Source organism: Schistocerca piceifrons, chromosome 1 (genome assembly GCF_021461385.2).
Source record: "Schistocerca piceifrons isolate TAMUIC-IGC-003096 chromosome 1, iqSchPice1.1, whole genome shotgun sequence".
NCBI classification, from domain to species: domain Eukaryota; kingdom Metazoa; phylum Arthropoda; class Insecta; order Orthoptera; family Acrididae; genus Schistocerca; species Schistocerca piceifrons.
Window position 1 is genome coordinate 844,902,816 of NC_060138.1, and position 18,063 is coordinate 844,920,878.

General features: G+C 42.6%; 1 protein-coding gene and 1 long non-coding RNA gene across 3 annotated transcripts in view; one reads left to right on the plus strand and one right to left on the minus strand.

The window, feature by feature from the left end:
- LOC124715343 (E3 ubiquitin-protein ligase TRIM37-like) overlaps positions 1 to 18,063 on the plus strand; it is a 291,007-nt gene that overhangs the window by 262,928 nt on the left and 10,016 nt on the right. For both annotated transcript variants that reach the window (XM_047243092.1, XM_047243093.1), the window contains exon 16: positions 3,465 to 3,673. In XM_047243092.1, coding sequence (XP_047099048.1) covers positions 3,465 to 3,673 — 209 coding nt within the window. The remainder of the gene's footprint in view (positions 1 to 3,464; positions 3,674 to 18,063) is intronic.
- The window catches only part of LOC124715369, a 28,106-nt gene continuing 26,342 nt past the window's right edge, over positions 16,300 to 18,063 (minus strand). Inside the window, exon 3 of the long non-coding RNA XR_007005651.1 lies at positions 16,300 to 16,760. This is a non-coding gene — a long non-coding RNA (uncharacterized LOC124715369). The remainder of the gene's footprint in view (positions 16,761 to 18,063) is intronic.

The following is an 18,063-nucleotide window of genomic DNA, read 5'->3' on the forward strand; positions in this document are numbered from 1 at the left end:
AAAAATGCTCAGGGCTCTGGTACGAATCTCCCATTGACCAAAAACTAAGACTAACAGCATGCCTGGTTGTAACTGCTTTCCTGAAATTTCTGCCCTTTTTTAAGAAACTGTGATACTATATTTGCCAGAAATTCAAAATCGATAGGTGATATCTAAGTGAAATTAGGGAAACTACAGCCGTCTGCCACATTCAGTTCCCGCATGCAGCACATTTTTTCCACCACTTTTTCCATAGTATGTTTTCGCTCACCAAAGATGACGACTGTATGCAAACCAGCAAATCGATTTCATACAAGTAATACAATTTTATCAACGATTACCAACTACTACACACTCTCACCATCAAAATAATGTCAGTTTTAAAACCAATTACGAAATCCTTTGATAAAAGTAATTTTATTCTGTAAAACTACGAAACACAGAGAGATGGTAATGGCCTCCCCGTCGCAAGGCACAATAGGCCTAATAAAAAATTATTTTTTTAAAAAAGACGACGTAGTCTTTAGTTTTGTTTGTGTAAACCTTCGGCTGTTACTAATGCTGCAGCGCACGTTGCAGTTTCCTCGAATCTAGACGTGACGTGCCAGACAATACGAAATCAGTACAACAAACGGTGTCGCAGACCATGCGAATGTACGGAGAATGACGATGCCAGTTATGTGCTTTCAACTATAGACTTTTGCGAGCACATGTGATTGATCTATTTGCATTTCGTTTGTTCATTTCCATCGTACTTTCGTGGTGTGTACCACCTAGTAACATGGTAGTACGTGCATAGCATGCCGTTTCAAAGCAATGGTGCATTGAAAGTGTATCACAGATAAGTCACACTTACCATCAAATGCCAATTAATAAAGCATCAGTGATGTTTGTCTTCGAGAGATTTTATAATAATTTGTGCACAATACAGAAGAGTAAGCTACAGCGTAACGTCATGGTTAGCAGAGTTCGAGGTTATAGATTAGCAACTAGCTGTATGCGAATATTTTTTTTTCAACTTTGCGTTTTTTGTTTTTTTTTTTTTTTTCCTAACGTTCTGGTACTTTGTTATGATTGTAATATATTATGTTCTGCAATATTCGATGTTGTTTAAAAATATTTCTCTGGTTAGAGAACGAGGGCTGAAATAAATATTCGCCTGTTTATTTCCAAATACGTGGCGGTTTCCAAGCGTGTGGTTAGGTAGGAACCTAAGAGGACAACATAAATTGCTGCAAGTGAAACGATGAGCAATAACATTAACATTTTTCCTTGTCACAGATATTTCGCACATTGCGCAATCGCAAACATATTCCCCTAAAGAGTTCTTGCTACAACTGAGATTCTCCTATCATTAACGCATTCGTAACCATCAACTTCGCGCTATAGTGACCGACAAGTCGACAGCCTCGTTTCTGATCACCTGCACAGTGCCACCATTACGTCAGTTCCTGCAAAAGGTCGTGTGAAACGTTACAAGTTGTATTGGCAACACCGATCGTGGATTACATCACCATTTTCTCTCTCACGTCACCCGTCTCCGCGGCCTGAAATATTCGCTAAACCCGGCCACTACACACGGTGCAAACCGTTTGTCTTTTGTGCCACTTAAAACTTACCCTACCACATCAAATGTCAATAGGAAGAAAACGGGACGAAGTAAAATGAATTGTCGAGAAAGAATGTAGAATCTAGTAAACCTTGCTAGGAAGAAACATAAAATCACGGAATAAACTTTGATCTTACTGGTTTTTCACAGGGGCTACAAACTTATGGTGTAGAACTGCGAGAAACATAAAATCTGAGAATGTAAAATCGAAGTTCCACTGTATTCGCAGTCAATGCAGATATGTGTAGCTGAAGGCCTTAATGTGGTGAAAAGCTAAAGGAGCCTTCGTGTAGCAGAGGCTGTCAGACAACATGATGGAGATGATTATTGCACTGATAGCAAATTATCTTACAGTAGTTCCCAGTGAATATTTAATGAAGTGTTGACCATCACATCTACCGCTCTGCTGGTTGTATGCCGCCACATTTGAAATACATCTTTGGGCCATCATTGTGATCTTTTCCTGTGAGATTTTTCTGTCTTTACAGATGTCTCGTGTTTTATGCCCTTGTGTAACTAATTCAGGAGATATCCAGCAAATGTTTTTCATTTCTGTTTGACAGAAAATATTTACAAATCGATGTAATGGCTGTAAGTCATAATTTATTGCTAGCTGGTGTCAATTTGAAATGTGTGCAGAATTTTGAATGTCAAGAATGTGATACTACTAAGACAAATTTCATTGCAACTGAAATCAAATTGCCCATATTAAGTGAAGATTGAAGCCTTCCGCTGTTTAAAAAGTTATTGTTCTCCAGGAATATAAACAGACTTACTTGACCCCAAATACATAAGGTCACGGTCAGTTCGCTCAGTCTACAGATGTCAAACAAGGACATTAATGAGCACTGATGGTTTGCAGGTCGAAGTATTCGGTTCATTGGGGCATTTAGGATATTAATGATACGTGGAGGTATAGAATAAATTCTGAATGTGATCAATAAAAAGTAGGAAAAATAGCTTGACTTAGAAATGTTCCGAGTATAATGACAGAGGTTTAGGAATGGAGGCCAGCTGGGATAAGATAGACAGGGAAATAAAGAAAACAGTGTACGGCTCGTGTGGAAGAGTGTGTTATTGCTCTCCAGTTAGAGGATGACAGAGTACCACACCGGAGAGGGCAGCATGGGAGAAACTTGTTGAAGGTACTAAGACCCACACCTGATGTTGTGAGGAGAAGAAAATTAAACTGTAGCATGTCTTTCAAAGCTCTCTGTATCTTGCTTAGCATGTACAGATGTAAAATGTATTGCATAAAATTCCAGAGTTTTATTCATTGATACAGATAGCTAACAGGATAAATTGGAGTTTTTTTGCAATTTATGCCATACACACTCTCTTCTCTCACTCTCTCTCAAGTCCCACTCTCTCCCACACCCTCTCCACCCACACACACTCTCTCTCTCTCTCTCTCTCTCTCTCTCTCTCTCTCTCTGACCCTCACACTCCCATTCTCTCTCACCCCCCCTCTCTCTCTCTCTCTCTCTCTCTCTCTCTCTCTCTCTCTCTCTCTCTCCCTCTCTCCCTCTCTCCCTCTCCCTCTCCCCCCCCCCTCCCTCCCCCCCCCTTTCCCCTTTGCCACCCTGTTTGTAAACGTTCACAAGCTGCTGCCTTTTCTTCAGGGGTGTTTGGTATGTAGCTTTCCTCTGGGCTGTGTTGCCTACTCCAGTTGTCTTTTACTTGCAGCTGAAAATTTATGTTGATAACCTTATGACCATAAGAAACAAAACAGTACAGATCAGGAGGATTCATGTACTTACAGTTTTATTCACTTGTGTGTTTATTTTGTTCCTTGATTATAGTTGCACCAGAAAATTTTAAATGTGCCTGTCAGAACACTGTATGAATTAATGAAGATTGTTGTCATTCCTCGCAGCATAATTCCTGAGGAGGAGGAAACCAATATCAGCCATGGCGTTGGATGTGGGAATTCTCTACCTGAACAGCATCTAACCATGCCACCTGTGACCATTCCTGCATCACCTACGTCTCTTCCAAGGCAACTGCCTCGTAATGCAACAAATATTGACTCAATTACTTCATCCTTCAGCTGGTCTCCCTCATTTTTCTGTTCTCTGCAGCAAGGTTAGTATTGCTAGCTGTGTTTTGTTTTCATTTTTTGTTTCTTTGTGTTCAGTAAATTAAAAAAATATAATTAAGTATAAATACATTTGTCGTCTTGTATCCATCAGGTATATGTGTTGATAGTCATCACAAAACTCTGTAGATGAATGTTAGTTTCTTATTTACCCGGTATCAGGTGCTTTCCAGCAATCTTGGAATTCCTTTTACTACTTCCTTCAGGCAGAGCCACTGAGTACCTCAAATGCTTACCTAGATCAAAAAAGTTATTTCTTGTTATTGATCCTTTTTGTAGAAATAATACTTACAAGGAGACCACATGGCAATCAGACTTGTATTTATTTTATTTTGTTTTGTTTTGATTCACATATGATACATGAAGTTCAGAACTTAAATAGCAATCTCCTGAAGTCATTCGATCAACTCTCAAAAATTCACAAGAAAATTGACTTTGAAGTTTTCCAAGCATCTGTAATACCCTACAGCAAGGTTGGTATTTTTGGACAGGTTGTGTGGCTCTGTGGTAGAATCCCAACCTGCGTCTCAGTGGTCCAGGTTTGGTTCTCAGCTGTACTGATCTTTAGACAAAGCTGCATGTTCTATAAGCACTTCCATAAAACTGAAGTACATGATGATGAACAAAATTAATTTGTAATGTTTTTTTTTTTAATGTAATCAATCTTTATCATCAATTTTTTTTTATAAAATATAGATAATTAAGAATTTATAGATGCAATTAAAACTGGATTTTTGTATGGAATCTGTAATCAGAAATTTTATGATGTGAATATTTAATAAAAATGGCAGTTAGATAGTTAGCATATTAGTTAATTAGCATATATTTGATGGATTTTACATTTAAATGCTGTAGGCTTTTGAAGTGAATCAAGGAGAGAGAAAAAAACGGCCGAAACGAAACTCAAAGCAGTGATTACCAGTCTCAGATGTACCGGTTTTTTCCCCATCTTTATGTATTGGACATTTCTTGGAATGCACCTTCATTTGAACATTTTCATGGGCTTGGAATCAAAACAAGGCCACTCATGTGCCAGGCAAGCACTCTGCCACAGAGACATGCCACTGGCTGTCAAAAATAGACCGTAATTAAGGGTAATTTTCATACCAGAAAACTTCAAAATCAATTTTCTCGAATTTTTGAGAGTTGCATCAATTCACATTGGAAGATTGATATTTGAGTTGTAAACAATCATAAATATAGCGAATTACAAAAAATGGATTGAAAACTGTTGAAGTTGTAATTATGAGCACAATTTATTGAGCAAAATACACTGATACCGTAGAGTAGCAGTTGCTAACCTTTGGGTCGCGCCCACCGTGCAATGTGGCACTGGGCCACGAGCACTGGTTGAGAGTCCAAGAAACCATAAAAATTATTGGGAGCTTCAGGGTTTCAATCAACAGTCAGTACAGAATAGAATAAGAGTTGAAATGCTTCCCAGGGTAGGTCTTTTAAATGTTGAAAATGACCAATATCTTTTCACCAGGCAGCTGGAAGTGTACTCCCATACAGGCTGCACTACAGGGCTGGCAGCTCATGACATAAATATATAACATGTCATAATCCATTCGCAGTTCGTCACATTGGTAGTTTCTGAGACAACACAATAAGCTATTTGACTGTTTTCTGTAAACAGTCTCCAGTGATTAATTATGTCCTTTTATGCTCCTAAAATGCTTGTTTTCCCCTTTTGAATTTCAGTATTCTTTTATAAAAACAGAAATACAATTCAAATAATTTGAAAGACCACTAAAATGACTCATTTGAATCGTGATGCCTGTGACATCAGTGGCTAGCTCTCTGCTTCTGTTGTCATAATTCTAATGCACAGTAATGTCTTGTTATGAAATTTACATTTTAAAAAATGGGTTACAGATGATGTGTAGTATCACATCTATAAAAGCTCCAAAAAAAGATGTTTTTGAGTGTTCCAGAGAATGAGAAGATGTGTAAAATGTGGTTGGACTGTACCGGTAAATTACCACCACATCAATGCACAAGTTGAGTAATTAATTAAAAATGTGTTGCACTGTGAAGTTAACATTAATGTACCTCCAAGATATAAAGCGTCATTCAGCGAAATTAAACTACTAGTGAAAATTGTCATTTTACACAACTACACCTTATTTATTAGGTAGCTCAGCTATTAGACCGGTCAACCATTGAATATTATAAGATGTCCATGGATCGCTCTTTTGAATCTAACCTGAAAGAACATTTTAACTTGTTCGTAAAATGGCTCAACAGTCCTCTCGTGTAACCAAATCACAATTACAAAACTTCACCATATCAATCAGAAACAGAATATTACTGTGTTTTCCTTGCTGTTTACGTGCACTTACATTTGGAATCATTGTTCACCTATGTCACTTTCAAAAAGATATTTTCTAGTTAATGTGACCACATTGCTGTATTAGGAACAATGTTTTCATATTTATCCTGTCCAACTAGAATCCTTATTGTTTAGGCTTTCATCATCTTACATAAAGATGAAATAAGTCTGTTTCAGTTGCTAATTTTAGTTTCCACTCACAAACATCACAGCCCTTAACATTTGTCACCTGTGTGTTGTACATGCTTTATATCTCTCCATATCACCCCAGACCTCATTGTAATGTGGCTGTATGGTGTTAATCTCCACTACAACAGAGCTTTCCAAAAAAAAGGGAATTGTTTGTCAGGAAAGCAAATGCATTCATCCTCTACTGTCCATTTCTTAGACTGAGGCTAATGTGTAGCCATATATAACATATCCCACAATCGAAACAATCGCCACAACCAGTTCTTGCTAATGCTATTTTCATTTTTCATGTAAAACTTTTAACAATATAACAATATTATGAAAAGGAAAGTTGCTACTAACCATATAGCGGAGATGCTGTGTCGCAGATAGGCACAACAGAGAGAGTGTCACAAATAAAGCTTTCGTGCAGTAAGGCCTTCGTCAGAAATAGACGACAGACACACATATACACACTCGTGCAAACGCAACTCACATACACATGACAGCAGTCTCAGGCAATAAAGGCCACACTGCGAACAGCAGCACCGGTGCATGATGGGAGTGGTGACTGGGTGGGGGTAAGGATGAAGCTGGGTCAGGGAGGGTGAAGGAGAGTAGGGTAGGGGTTGCGGACAGTGACGTGCTGCTGGGGGGCGTGCAGGGTCGAGGTGGAGAGGGGGTAGGGCAGCTATATGTAGTCAGGAGGTTTGACAGTGGGCAGTGGAGAGGCGGGGAGGGGGCAGGGGCGGGTAGCAAAAAAGGAGAAAAGTAAAAAGACTGGTTATGATGGTGGAATGAGGGCTGTGTAGTGCTGAAATGGGAACAGAGAATGGACTGGATGGGAGAGGACAATGACTAATGAAGGTTGAGGTCAGGAGGGTTACGGGAATGTAGGATATATTGCAGGGAAAGTTCCCACCTGCACAGTTCAGAAAAGCTAGTGTTGGTGGGAAGGACCCATATGGCACAGGTTGTGAAGCAGTTATTGAAATGAAGGATGTCATGTTCGGCTACGTGCTCAGCAACAGGGTAGTCCACTTGTTTCTTGGCCACAGTTTGTCGGTGGCCCTTCATGCGAACCGCTTGTTGGTTGTCATGCCCACATAGAATGTAGCACAGTGGTTGCAGCTTAGCTTGTAGATCACATGACAAGTTTCACAAGTAGCCCTGCCTTTGATGGGATAGGTGATGTTTGTGACCTGACTGGAGTAGGTGGTGGTGGTGGTGGTGGTGGTGGTGGTGGTGGTGGTAAGATGTATGGGACAGGTCTTGCATCTAGGTCTATTACAGGGGTATGAGTCATGAGGTAAGGGGTCGAGAGCAGGGGTTGTGTAGGGATGGACAAGTATATTGCGTAGGGTTGGTGGACGGTGGAACATCACTGTGGGAGGGGTGGGAAGGATGGTGGGCAGGACGTTTCTCATTTCAGGGCATGACAAGAGGTAATGGAAACACTGGTGGAGAATGTAATTCAGTTGCTGCAGTCCTGGGTGGTACTGAGTTATGAGGGGAATGTTCCTCTGTGGCTGAACGGTGGAACTTCGGGAGGTGGTGGGAGACTGGAAAGATAAGGCATGGGAGATTTGTTTTTGTACAAGGTTAGGAGGATAATTATGGTTTGTGAAGGATTCAGTGAGACCCTCAGTATATTTCAAGAGGGATCGCTTGTCAATGCAGATGCGACAACCACAGGTGGCTAGGCTGTATGGAAGGGACTTCTTGGTATGGAACTGGTGGAAGCCGTCAGAGTCAAGGTATTGCTGGTGGTTAGTAGGTTTGATCGGGTGAATCATATGAGGGCGAACTTGTTGAGGTTCTGGAGGAATGTGGATAGGGTGTCATCACCCTCAGTCCAGATCACAAAGATGTCATCAGTGAATCTGAACCAGGTGAGGGGTTTATGATTCTGGGTGTTTAAGAAGGATACCTCTAGATAGCCCATGAATAAGTTGGCAAATGATGGTGACATGCAGGTGCCCATAGCCATACTTGGTATTTGTTTGTAGGTAATGCCTTCAGAGGAGAAGTAATTGTGGGTGAGGATGTAGTTGTCCACGGCGACTATGAAGGACGTTGTCGACTGGAATCCGTCAGGCATTGGGGAAGGTAGTGTTCAATAGCGGTATGGCCGAGGGTATTAGGGAAGTTGCATCAATAGTGATGAGCAGGGCACCATGTTGTAATGAGACAGGAACTGTGGCGAGTAGGTGGAGGAAATGGTTGGTACTTTTTATATAGGAGGGCAGGTTCCAGGTAAGAGGTTGAAGGAGTTGGGCTACGGCAACATGCGCAACGCAACCTTAGAAAGCTCTCCATCCTGCTCACTTCCTACTCCCACTTTGGAGTACCGCTGTCTACCCCCTCTACAACCACCTCCAAATCTCCTCCACACCGAGCGAGATGGTGCATTAGCTGGCACACTGGACTCGCATTCAGGGCGATGACAGTTCAACTGCGCATCCGGCCATCGTGATTTAGGTTTTCCGTGATTTCCCTAGATCGATTCAGGCACGGCCAACTTCCTTCCCAGTCCTTCCCTAATCCGATGGGACCAATGACACTGCAGTTTGGTCCCCTTCCCAAAACCAACCAACCAACCAACCAACCAACCTCCTCCATGTCTCCTCATAGCTGACAAACCCTGTCTCGCAGACCTACTACATTTACCCCACCCTCCAAAACTCCCTTCCACCACCACACAGTATCCAGACCAGAAACACATTCATGAACCTTTTGTCTAGAAGCCTTAGCCCCCACAGAAATATCAGTCCTTCCCAAAGGCCTCGCCTTTTGCCCCACTCCCAAATTCACATGCAGGACTTTTTAAAAACCACTTCTCCTTCTCCTGGTCCCTACAGTGGAAACACCTTCAACCTGTTACCCGGAACCTACCCTCCCATACAAAAGATACCAACCATTTCCTCCACCGATGCTCCACAGTTCTTGTCCCTTTATCACACGGTGATTACATTGTCCGCCAGGGTTTCGACTGTACACTAAAATCACTAATGCCCTTGGCCTTACCACTATTGAACACTACCTTTCCCAATACCCAACAGATTCCAAACTGACCACCTTTTACCTGATCGCCATGACCAACTATAACCTCACCCACAATTACTTCTCCTTTGAAGGCATTACCTACCAACAAATCGAGGGCACAGCTGTGGGCACACACATAGCACCATCAGATGCCAACCTATCCATGGGCCATCTAGAGGAATCCTTCCTAAACACCGAGAATCCTACACCCCTCACCTGGTTCAGATTCATTGGGACACATTTGTGATCTGGTTTGAGTGTGAAGACACCCTATCCACATTACCCCAGAACATCAACATCTTCCCCCCCCCCCCCCCCCCCCCATTTGCTTCACCTGGTCCTACTCAACCCAGCAAGCCACCTTCGCAGATGTTGACCTCCACGTCAAAGATGGCTACATCACTACCTCCGTCCATATCAAACCTACTAACCATGAGCGATACCTCCACTTCGACAGCTGCCACCCTTCCATACAAATAGGTCCCTACCATACAGCCTAGCCACCCGTTGTCGTCGCATATGCAGTGTCTAGCTGTCCCCCTCGAAATATACTGAGGGTCTCACTGAAGCCTTCACAAACTGTAATTATCCTCCCAACCTTTTGCAAAAGCAAGTCTCCTATGCCTTATCTTTCCAGTCTCCCACCATCTCCTAAAGGCCCACTGTTCAGTCACAGAGGAACATCCCCCCATAACTCAGTACCACCCAGGACTGGAGCAACTGAATTACATTGTCCGCCAGGGTTTCGACTACCTCTCATTGTGTCCTGAAATGAGAAATGTCCTGCCCACTATCCTTCCCACCCCTCCCACAGTGGTATACTGCCATCCACCTAACCTACACAGTATACTCGTCCATCCCTACCTGTTACCTCCCACAACAACCAACTCCAGTCCGGTCACAAACATCACTTATTCCATCAAAGGCAGGGCTACCTGTGAATTCAGTCATGTGATGTACAAGCTAAGTGTCAACCACTGTGTTGCATTCTATGTGAGCATGGCAACCAACAAGCTGTTTGTCCACACAAAGGGCTACTGACTAAATGTGGCCAAGAAGCAAGTGGACCACCCCGTTGCTGAGCACTCTGCCAAACATGACATCCTTCACTTCAATGACTGCTTCACAGCCTGTGTCATATGGATCCTTCAAATCAACATCAGCTTTTCTAAATTTCACAGGTGGGCACTGTCCCTGCAAGATATCCTACATTCCCGTAACCCTCCTGGCCTCAACCTTCGTTAATCATTGCCCTCTCCCATCCAGCCCCTTCTCTGTTCCCAATTCAGTACTACACAGGTTTCATGCTAGCGTCGCAACCAGTCTTTTTATTTTTCTCCTTTTCCACTATCCCCCTCCCCCCCCCCCTTCCCCCTTCGTTGCCCTCTGTCTAATCTCCGGACTGCACATAGCTGTCCTAACCCCTCCTCCCCTCAACCCTGCACGCTCTCCAGCAGCACATTGCTGTCCACCACCCCTACCCTACTATCCCTCCCCCTCCCAACCCCACCACAGCCGCCTCCTTACCCCCACCCAGTCGCCACTCCCATTGTGCACTGGTGCTGCTGCTCACAGTGTGGCCTCAGTTGCCTGAGACTGCAGTCATGTGTGTGCGAGTTGTGTTTGCGTGAGTATGTATGTGTGTGTTTGTCATCTAATTTTGACGAAGGCCTTACTGACCGAAATCTATATTTGTGACAGTCTTTTTGTTGTGCCTATGTGCAACTCAGCATTTCTGCTGTATGGTGAGTAGCAACTTTCCTTTTCATGATATTGTTAAATTCCATCCTGGATTTTTCATTGTTTGACTTTTAAAAGTATATGACCCCTCCAGGATTTAAACATGTGACCTCTTCATTAGCAGTTGGACACACTATCCAGAGTGCCACCAATGTGTAGTGGAGATGGTAGCCCTGCTAAGTGAATTCTAGAAAGGAAATTGTCACTAAGCTTTGCAAATAATAGTTTTATTGTGCTTTGGGTCATAGCTCATGACTAAAACTCGACAGTTTAGTTATAATATATAGACCCATTTGCAAAAGTTCTACAATTCCATAGTTTTGATAGAGTTTAATAATGTTGCAGGGAGCAGGGAAATAGAATGTCAGTCATACAACATATCACTGCTTTAAATGGGTGGAGCATAAATGCATCAACTTGCACAAGGCATCCACTATCAGCATTCACAAAATTCATTTCTATTATTATTTAAAAGTTGTAATTGCATTTTCCATCACTAAACAGCTAAACTGTTTGGAGAAAAAGTACGTCAGGATCACATTAACTTCGGCTAAAGCTCCTAAACACATACATTGCTTCGTTTTACTCCTAGTCTGTGATGCCACCAGAGCATCAGCCAGTAACAGAATGTTTTTGATCACATGACCAGATCTTGATATTTAATGATTTTTAAGCTTTAATTATGTAAAAATAACAGATATTTTGTGAGAATATTGACCGTAAATGATATTTTAATGTTACAATCGTTCAGAGTAACAGCAAAACTACCCAAATTTTTAACATAGGAAAATAGCCTGTCATTCGCAAGAACAACTCACTTGAATTTTGCTTATTTAGTACCGTGAAACAAGAAGGAAGGATTATTCGTTTTTAATGGCCTGTCCTCAGTTGAGATTATGAGACATGAAGTTTCACTTGAATTTGTTACTACTGGAGTGGAAGGGAGCAATCATCCCAGCATTTGCATGGAGTGACCTGGGTGACTGCAGAAAACAGTTACCTGAATGGTCATCCAAAAATCAAATACAGGTCTCTCAAATGCGATTTGAGGACGTTAGCCTGTACCCTACTTCACTCAGTCCCCAGGGAGTTATTGCTGTTACCAAGACACTTGATGGGCTTTTGGACAAACTATCTATGAGAACAAGTCTTTCCAACTCTTCATCATCATCATCATTATTATTATTATTATTATTATTATTATTATTATTGTTATTTTCAAATATAATTACAGGAATAGACTGAATGTAGATAGTGATTGAAGGTTAAAATTAATCAGTTTTAATCCAGATATTGATTCTCTTGTGGGCGACATACAATTTCAAAATGACATTGAGTTTTTTTTACACTGACTACTCAGTTTTGAATTTTCACCTAACTGTGACAGCTAAGAGACTATAATAAAAATCTTTTCTGTATAAAAAAAGAATATAAACATTTTTGAGTCCTCATTGTACATTGTTTTACTAATTGGTCCTACTGACTGTGTGTGTGTGTGTGTGTGTGTGTGTGTGTGTGTGTGTGTGTGTGTGTGTGTTTATATATTTTTAGTTACTGGGTTTCTTGAGATTTTTATATAGAATAGATGGGCTGCATACGTAAAATGGTTGGGAACAGCTGATATGGAGGCACACAGTTAATACAAACACTTGTAAGTTCTGAGTTACACAAATAGAAGGCAGCCAGCCAAGGTTGTCAACAGTTAGCAGCCTGCGAAGTGAATTTTCTGTGTAAGCAAGTACATGAGAAATTGATCACTCTGAGCTGCAGGCACACTGTTATAGACAGTCAGTGGTCATGGGGTCCTACCAGGTGATGCGACATGCACAATGGGAGCATGGCTTCTTCCAAGAGTGCCACTTGCAGTGACAGCTTGCAGATTGTGTCACCATCAGTGATGAGAGCTGTAAGTAAGCGTCAATCTCTGACAGTTGTGATAGCTCCATGGTGCTGTCGGAGCTGGTTGCAGCATCGCTCCCTACCAGAAACAGCCTGTTGAGGACAGAATTGGCATGGGGTTGTCTCAAATGCGAGAGACTGCCGCTGGAGCTGTGTCTGGGGATGTTGCTGCTGGAGCTGGATCCTGAAGGGTCTGCACCTCGACTTCAGGGTGGGTGGGGCAGACACAACAGGGTTCAAGTTGCAAATGGAAGACAGGTCCGAGGCTGCTGGTATTGTAATAGAGAAGCTGGGAGTGCTGGAACTCGGTCGATGACTGACCAATCACTGGGGGTCCGATATTGGTAATGGAAGACAGGAGGCAGCTGTAACTGTTGAAGCTGTGGCTGCAGGATGTAGGGACTGGGTGGATGTACAAGTGGGGTCCTGGTTCGCAGCTGGTTCTGGTGGTGCTTTCAAAGGTAGCCTTTGCCAGAGACCTCATACATCTGACGACCTTGAGGACTTATGCAATTAATTGCTGCTACATTTGCTGGTCCAGTACCAGTGATGGGCTGGAGAACAGGGCAGAGGGTCTAGCAGCAAGAGCAGAGAGGGGAGGGTCTGAGGTTGCCTCCTGTGTCACAATTTGGCCGGACCCTTTCCCACAATTGGAGTGGCACTCTAGGTTGGTTGGTTGGTTGGTTTAAAGGTGGGAGAAGGGACCAAACTATGAGGTCATCGGTCCGCACTCTAGGTGACGGAGAAAAAGATGAAGGCATCTTCTGATGGTGAAGACTTCACTAATGCCTCCATCTTCTCTTTGAAGGTCTGCACCATCCTTTCCTGAATTGGGGGTGGAACAGTGCTGTAAGAAGGCGTTGTATTACTTGCTGCTCATGGAAATAGAACAACTAGGGGTCATTGTCCGCCACAACTAGCCACATCCGATGCAAGGAAGGACCAAAAAAGTTGATTTGGAGGTGCTCTCAAGGGCCCAAAGGGGGCCAGAGGGAAAACACCTTGGATGGTGCAGATTGCTGCTGAGTAGACGCTGTACAGGACTGTACTATGGTCTGATGTCCTTGTGGGCCAATCCATATGTTTGATTGTGGGCCAGCTGCTTTATGTGTGGGGGTACACCCCAGTGATGTGCATGTAGAAACGCTAACACTCTGGGAGCGAGGGAAATAATGACCCTAGGCTGTTTGTATTCCATTTGCAGAAGGAGGATGCCATCATGAGAGAAGAGTCTGTTCTCTAGATCAAAGGTCGTTTTTAGTAGACCATGTGCCATCATGGATAAACACTGAGGCCACCCTTGCTTAAACCAATTGGTAATAGTGTAGAGGGTCTGACAATGTTTGGGCCACGACCAATGCAGCATGGAGAGGATAACAAAGAATAAGAATCCAGCTGAAAAATAAGATTTCCTGGGTGTCAAACTCAGAATCGTGCTGGGAGCTGGGAGAAAGTATCAGTGTTGATGTGGTGGATGGTTGACTTGTATTTATATACCGATGAGAACAACACCTATTGTTGAATCCTTTATGCTGTGCTGTCCCGTCCAGAAGGCTGGTATGTGCACGAAACAATGTGATCAGCAGTTTGTGGTCCATCAGCAGCTGGAACTTGCTCTCGTACAAATAGGTGAGGATCATAATGGCGTAAACAATGCCCAGTGCCTCTCCTTCAGTGTTAGAATAGATTCATTGGGTAGCACTGAGTGCCTTAGAAACAAATGCAACAGGATGTTCAGAACGATCAGCTTCCTTGTGGGATAGCACCCAATGCTGTGAGGCATCTATGGCAAGAAGAGGCTTCCCCATTGAAAACTGCATGAGGCATGGTGCCATTTGGAGGGCTCGTTTAAGCGTGAGAAAAGTTGCATCACCCTCTGGGGACCATGTGAATGTAAACACTTTCTCCCATAACATGTAGAATAGGTAGGATTTTTGCGACATGGGGAAAATTTCACTTCTGGAAGATACATTTGTGGCTTGCGTTTGTTAATGGAGAAAACAAGGATTGCAAATTCCAAATGTGCTCACTGTTGGTTACCCTGTCATTATGTTGTCATCCAGATGATCTCAGCACAAAGGAATGTTTTGTATCAGTTGATTCAAATAATGCTGGAATACTGCTGAGACACAGGAAATACCAAAGGGCAGCTTGTTACACTGATAGAGGCCAAAGGGGGTGTTGAGCACAAACAGTCTCAAGCATTGCCATTTCTGCCACTAGGCAAAACTAGGCAGCCGTCTAAGATGGCAAAATTTTGGGGGCAGCAAATCAAGCAATGAAAAAATTGAGAGCAGAGTGTGAACTGTCCCCAGAAAATGTGGACTTCTGGTCACCTAAGTTTAGTGATTAAAGGTATAATAGGAGATTTACATTGTTGTGCTGTTGGATGTTTATGGTGGTGGAGTTGTGGGGGGGGGGGGGGGGGGGGTATTGGGGAGATTATAGTAATAAAAAAGAGTGAGCATCATTTTTCAGTTTTTGTCTAGCGTACCAAAACACCTAGCAATGGCACTCATCTCAAGATTGTGGGTGTACCGATAACTGTAGGTACACTTCCGGCAAACCACCATTTCAAGTGGATACTGGTACATTCTCTTCTCTTATAAATAGTAATGTTAATGTTGCATTAGGTTCTCCTCAAGTGCAGCCGCTTTGTAGGGGAATAATTGCATATTGGCCACAACATACACATGAAAGATATTTTTTCTACAGAAGAATCTTATAAAAAATGTTTCGTGTAAACTTTCCTTATTAAGTGTAATTTCCAATAAGGCAGGAAACGTGTTTTGGTTAGATGCATTTAGGCAATTTGGTTGCTCCATTTTAGAAAATGTGTGGTGTATAAGAAGATTTTGTTCCATGGCACTGAAGAATTAACTGACTCATATTCTGATCTCTTTACTCCTAGGTTAGGTCGGGTTACAGATGTAGCAGTAAAAATTCATTTAAAATTAGGTTCCATGCCTCACTTCTCATGAGATGACTGATGCCACTCGTCTTATAGGACACATTAAAGTGGAATTGGGCAGAGTGGAGGATCTCAAAGTGATTACTGCTGTCTCATCGAGCCAACGGGCGTTTACCCTCATAATAAGAAAGAAACCAGATGTCTCTCTCTGATTATGTGACAATTTCAAGGCAGTTAATGTCCAGGTCATTGTTGATAAGTTTCCAATTCTGCGCACCAACAACATGAACGGGAGACCACCAATGTGACCTGCAGACACTGTCACAAGATTCACAGAATGCGATTAATGTCACTGTTGTAACAACATGAAAAACAGGAATACACTGCCGTATCAAAACAGGCAAATACGTAAGCAGAATTCTCTATGTCAGAACATCTGTCAACCAGAGAGAGACACTGTGCTACTCAGTCTTTTGCATGGTTTCTTGCTGTGTTCAAAGATGAAAAATCTAATCTGAAGTTGTACTACAAACACTTTATTAACTGCACAAAGTCACAATGAAAGTTGCACCAAAACAACTGAAAGATTATTTGTGATCATTGAATTAACAAACACAAAGTTTACTGTCATAGTAAAAGATCAGTGGGAAGTTCCATCCCATATGGCTGTAGGGCAGAGACCGAGAGGGGGTACACCATGTGTGGGGTAGGCATGACGACAGTGCGGAGCAGAGCGGAGTGTCCTGGCTTGTCTCAGCGATTGCACTGCACTGTACTGTACTGGGACTGGAACCCCAGCTGGAACTCTTGATTGGAACTAGCCTCCTGCAGACAGTGCCTGGCCATATGTATCCAGCAGGAGGTGGTATGTTTCCATCCCCAAGATGTGCAGATGGTATTTGTTCTTAGATATCAGTGCTGCCAGTTTCCTGGAGTGCGCCCTGTTTGGAAGTGCAGCTGGTGTCCCTGGTGGAACCTGGAACAAATGGCGTATAAATGTACTGTTTGTATACAGAATGGTGTCGTGACATGTGATATCCATCTAGTATGAATACACAATGCCGGAGGAGAGACACTTGTGTGGGCTACGGGTAGGGAACTCCACTCGGCAGAAACATTGGGTGGCAGTGGAAATATGTGGCCTATTGGCAATATACAACAGAAAGCCTGAGCCATTTTAAGTGCCTCACCTAGGAAAGTAGTTGAATACCATAAAATCTGTGTGCACAATTCCTTGTCAGGTGAGTACTGAAGGAGCAAGTCTCAATTAATGGGATCGGCATATGATCTGAGACATCTTTCTTTTAAGCACACAAAAATACAACAGTCACTAAGACCCCAAAGGTCAGTGACCCAGTCCTTACCAGACTCTGACTGCCGTTCAATGTTAGTAAAGATCTATTCTAGCAAAGGGCATTTGGGACGATCATCAGTAACAATCTGACAACATTTTACTAGCTCACCAAAATATAAACTACAAGAATTTTTGTGTGGGACAACTTACGGAGCAATACCAACACACTACACAAAGACCACCAAAGAAATAAATAATGGTTTTCCATCTGAACTGGTTATCTTGTAAGCAGAAAAGTGATGGTTTAGGTGCTGCAAGTACATTTTCCAGTCATCAGTGCTGTTCAGAAACTACGGAAATGGCAGAACTGCTGAAGAGGTCTCATTCCTGGTAGACAGCATCATTGTTTGTTGCTATACTAAGGCCAATTTCTTTTACTACTGTTCCAGTAGTTTCTGCCAATCAAGCTGTCAAATGTTCCTGTTTTAGTTACAGAGCAAGCTGCAGCCATTCCTGCAGTTGTTGAAGCCACTGCTTCATAAATTCCAGGTCTGTATTGCCTGATGTATTGAAGCACTGAGAGTTCACATGAGAAAATGATCACTCCAAGATTTAGGTGCACAGTTATAGATGTTTGGTGGTCACGGGGCCCCACCAGGTGATGGGAGGAGTGCTGTGATGGCATGGCTTCTTCCAAGAGCACCACTTGGAGTGACCGCTTGCTGATTGCGACCCCTGACAGCTTGCAGATCACGATCCCATTGGTGATCAGAGCTTAAGTAATGGTCGATCTCCGACAGTTGTCATAGCTCCAAGTCACTGTTGGAACCACTTACAAAATAAATATCAACACTCTTTCCTCTTAGTATATTTTTCACAACATTACTTTCCTTTCATTGCCTTTATAGTTACTTCTTCTGTCCCATTCTTATACCTTTTTATCCTTATTGACCTAGCATCTTAATTTTTTACTGTTGGACTTGGG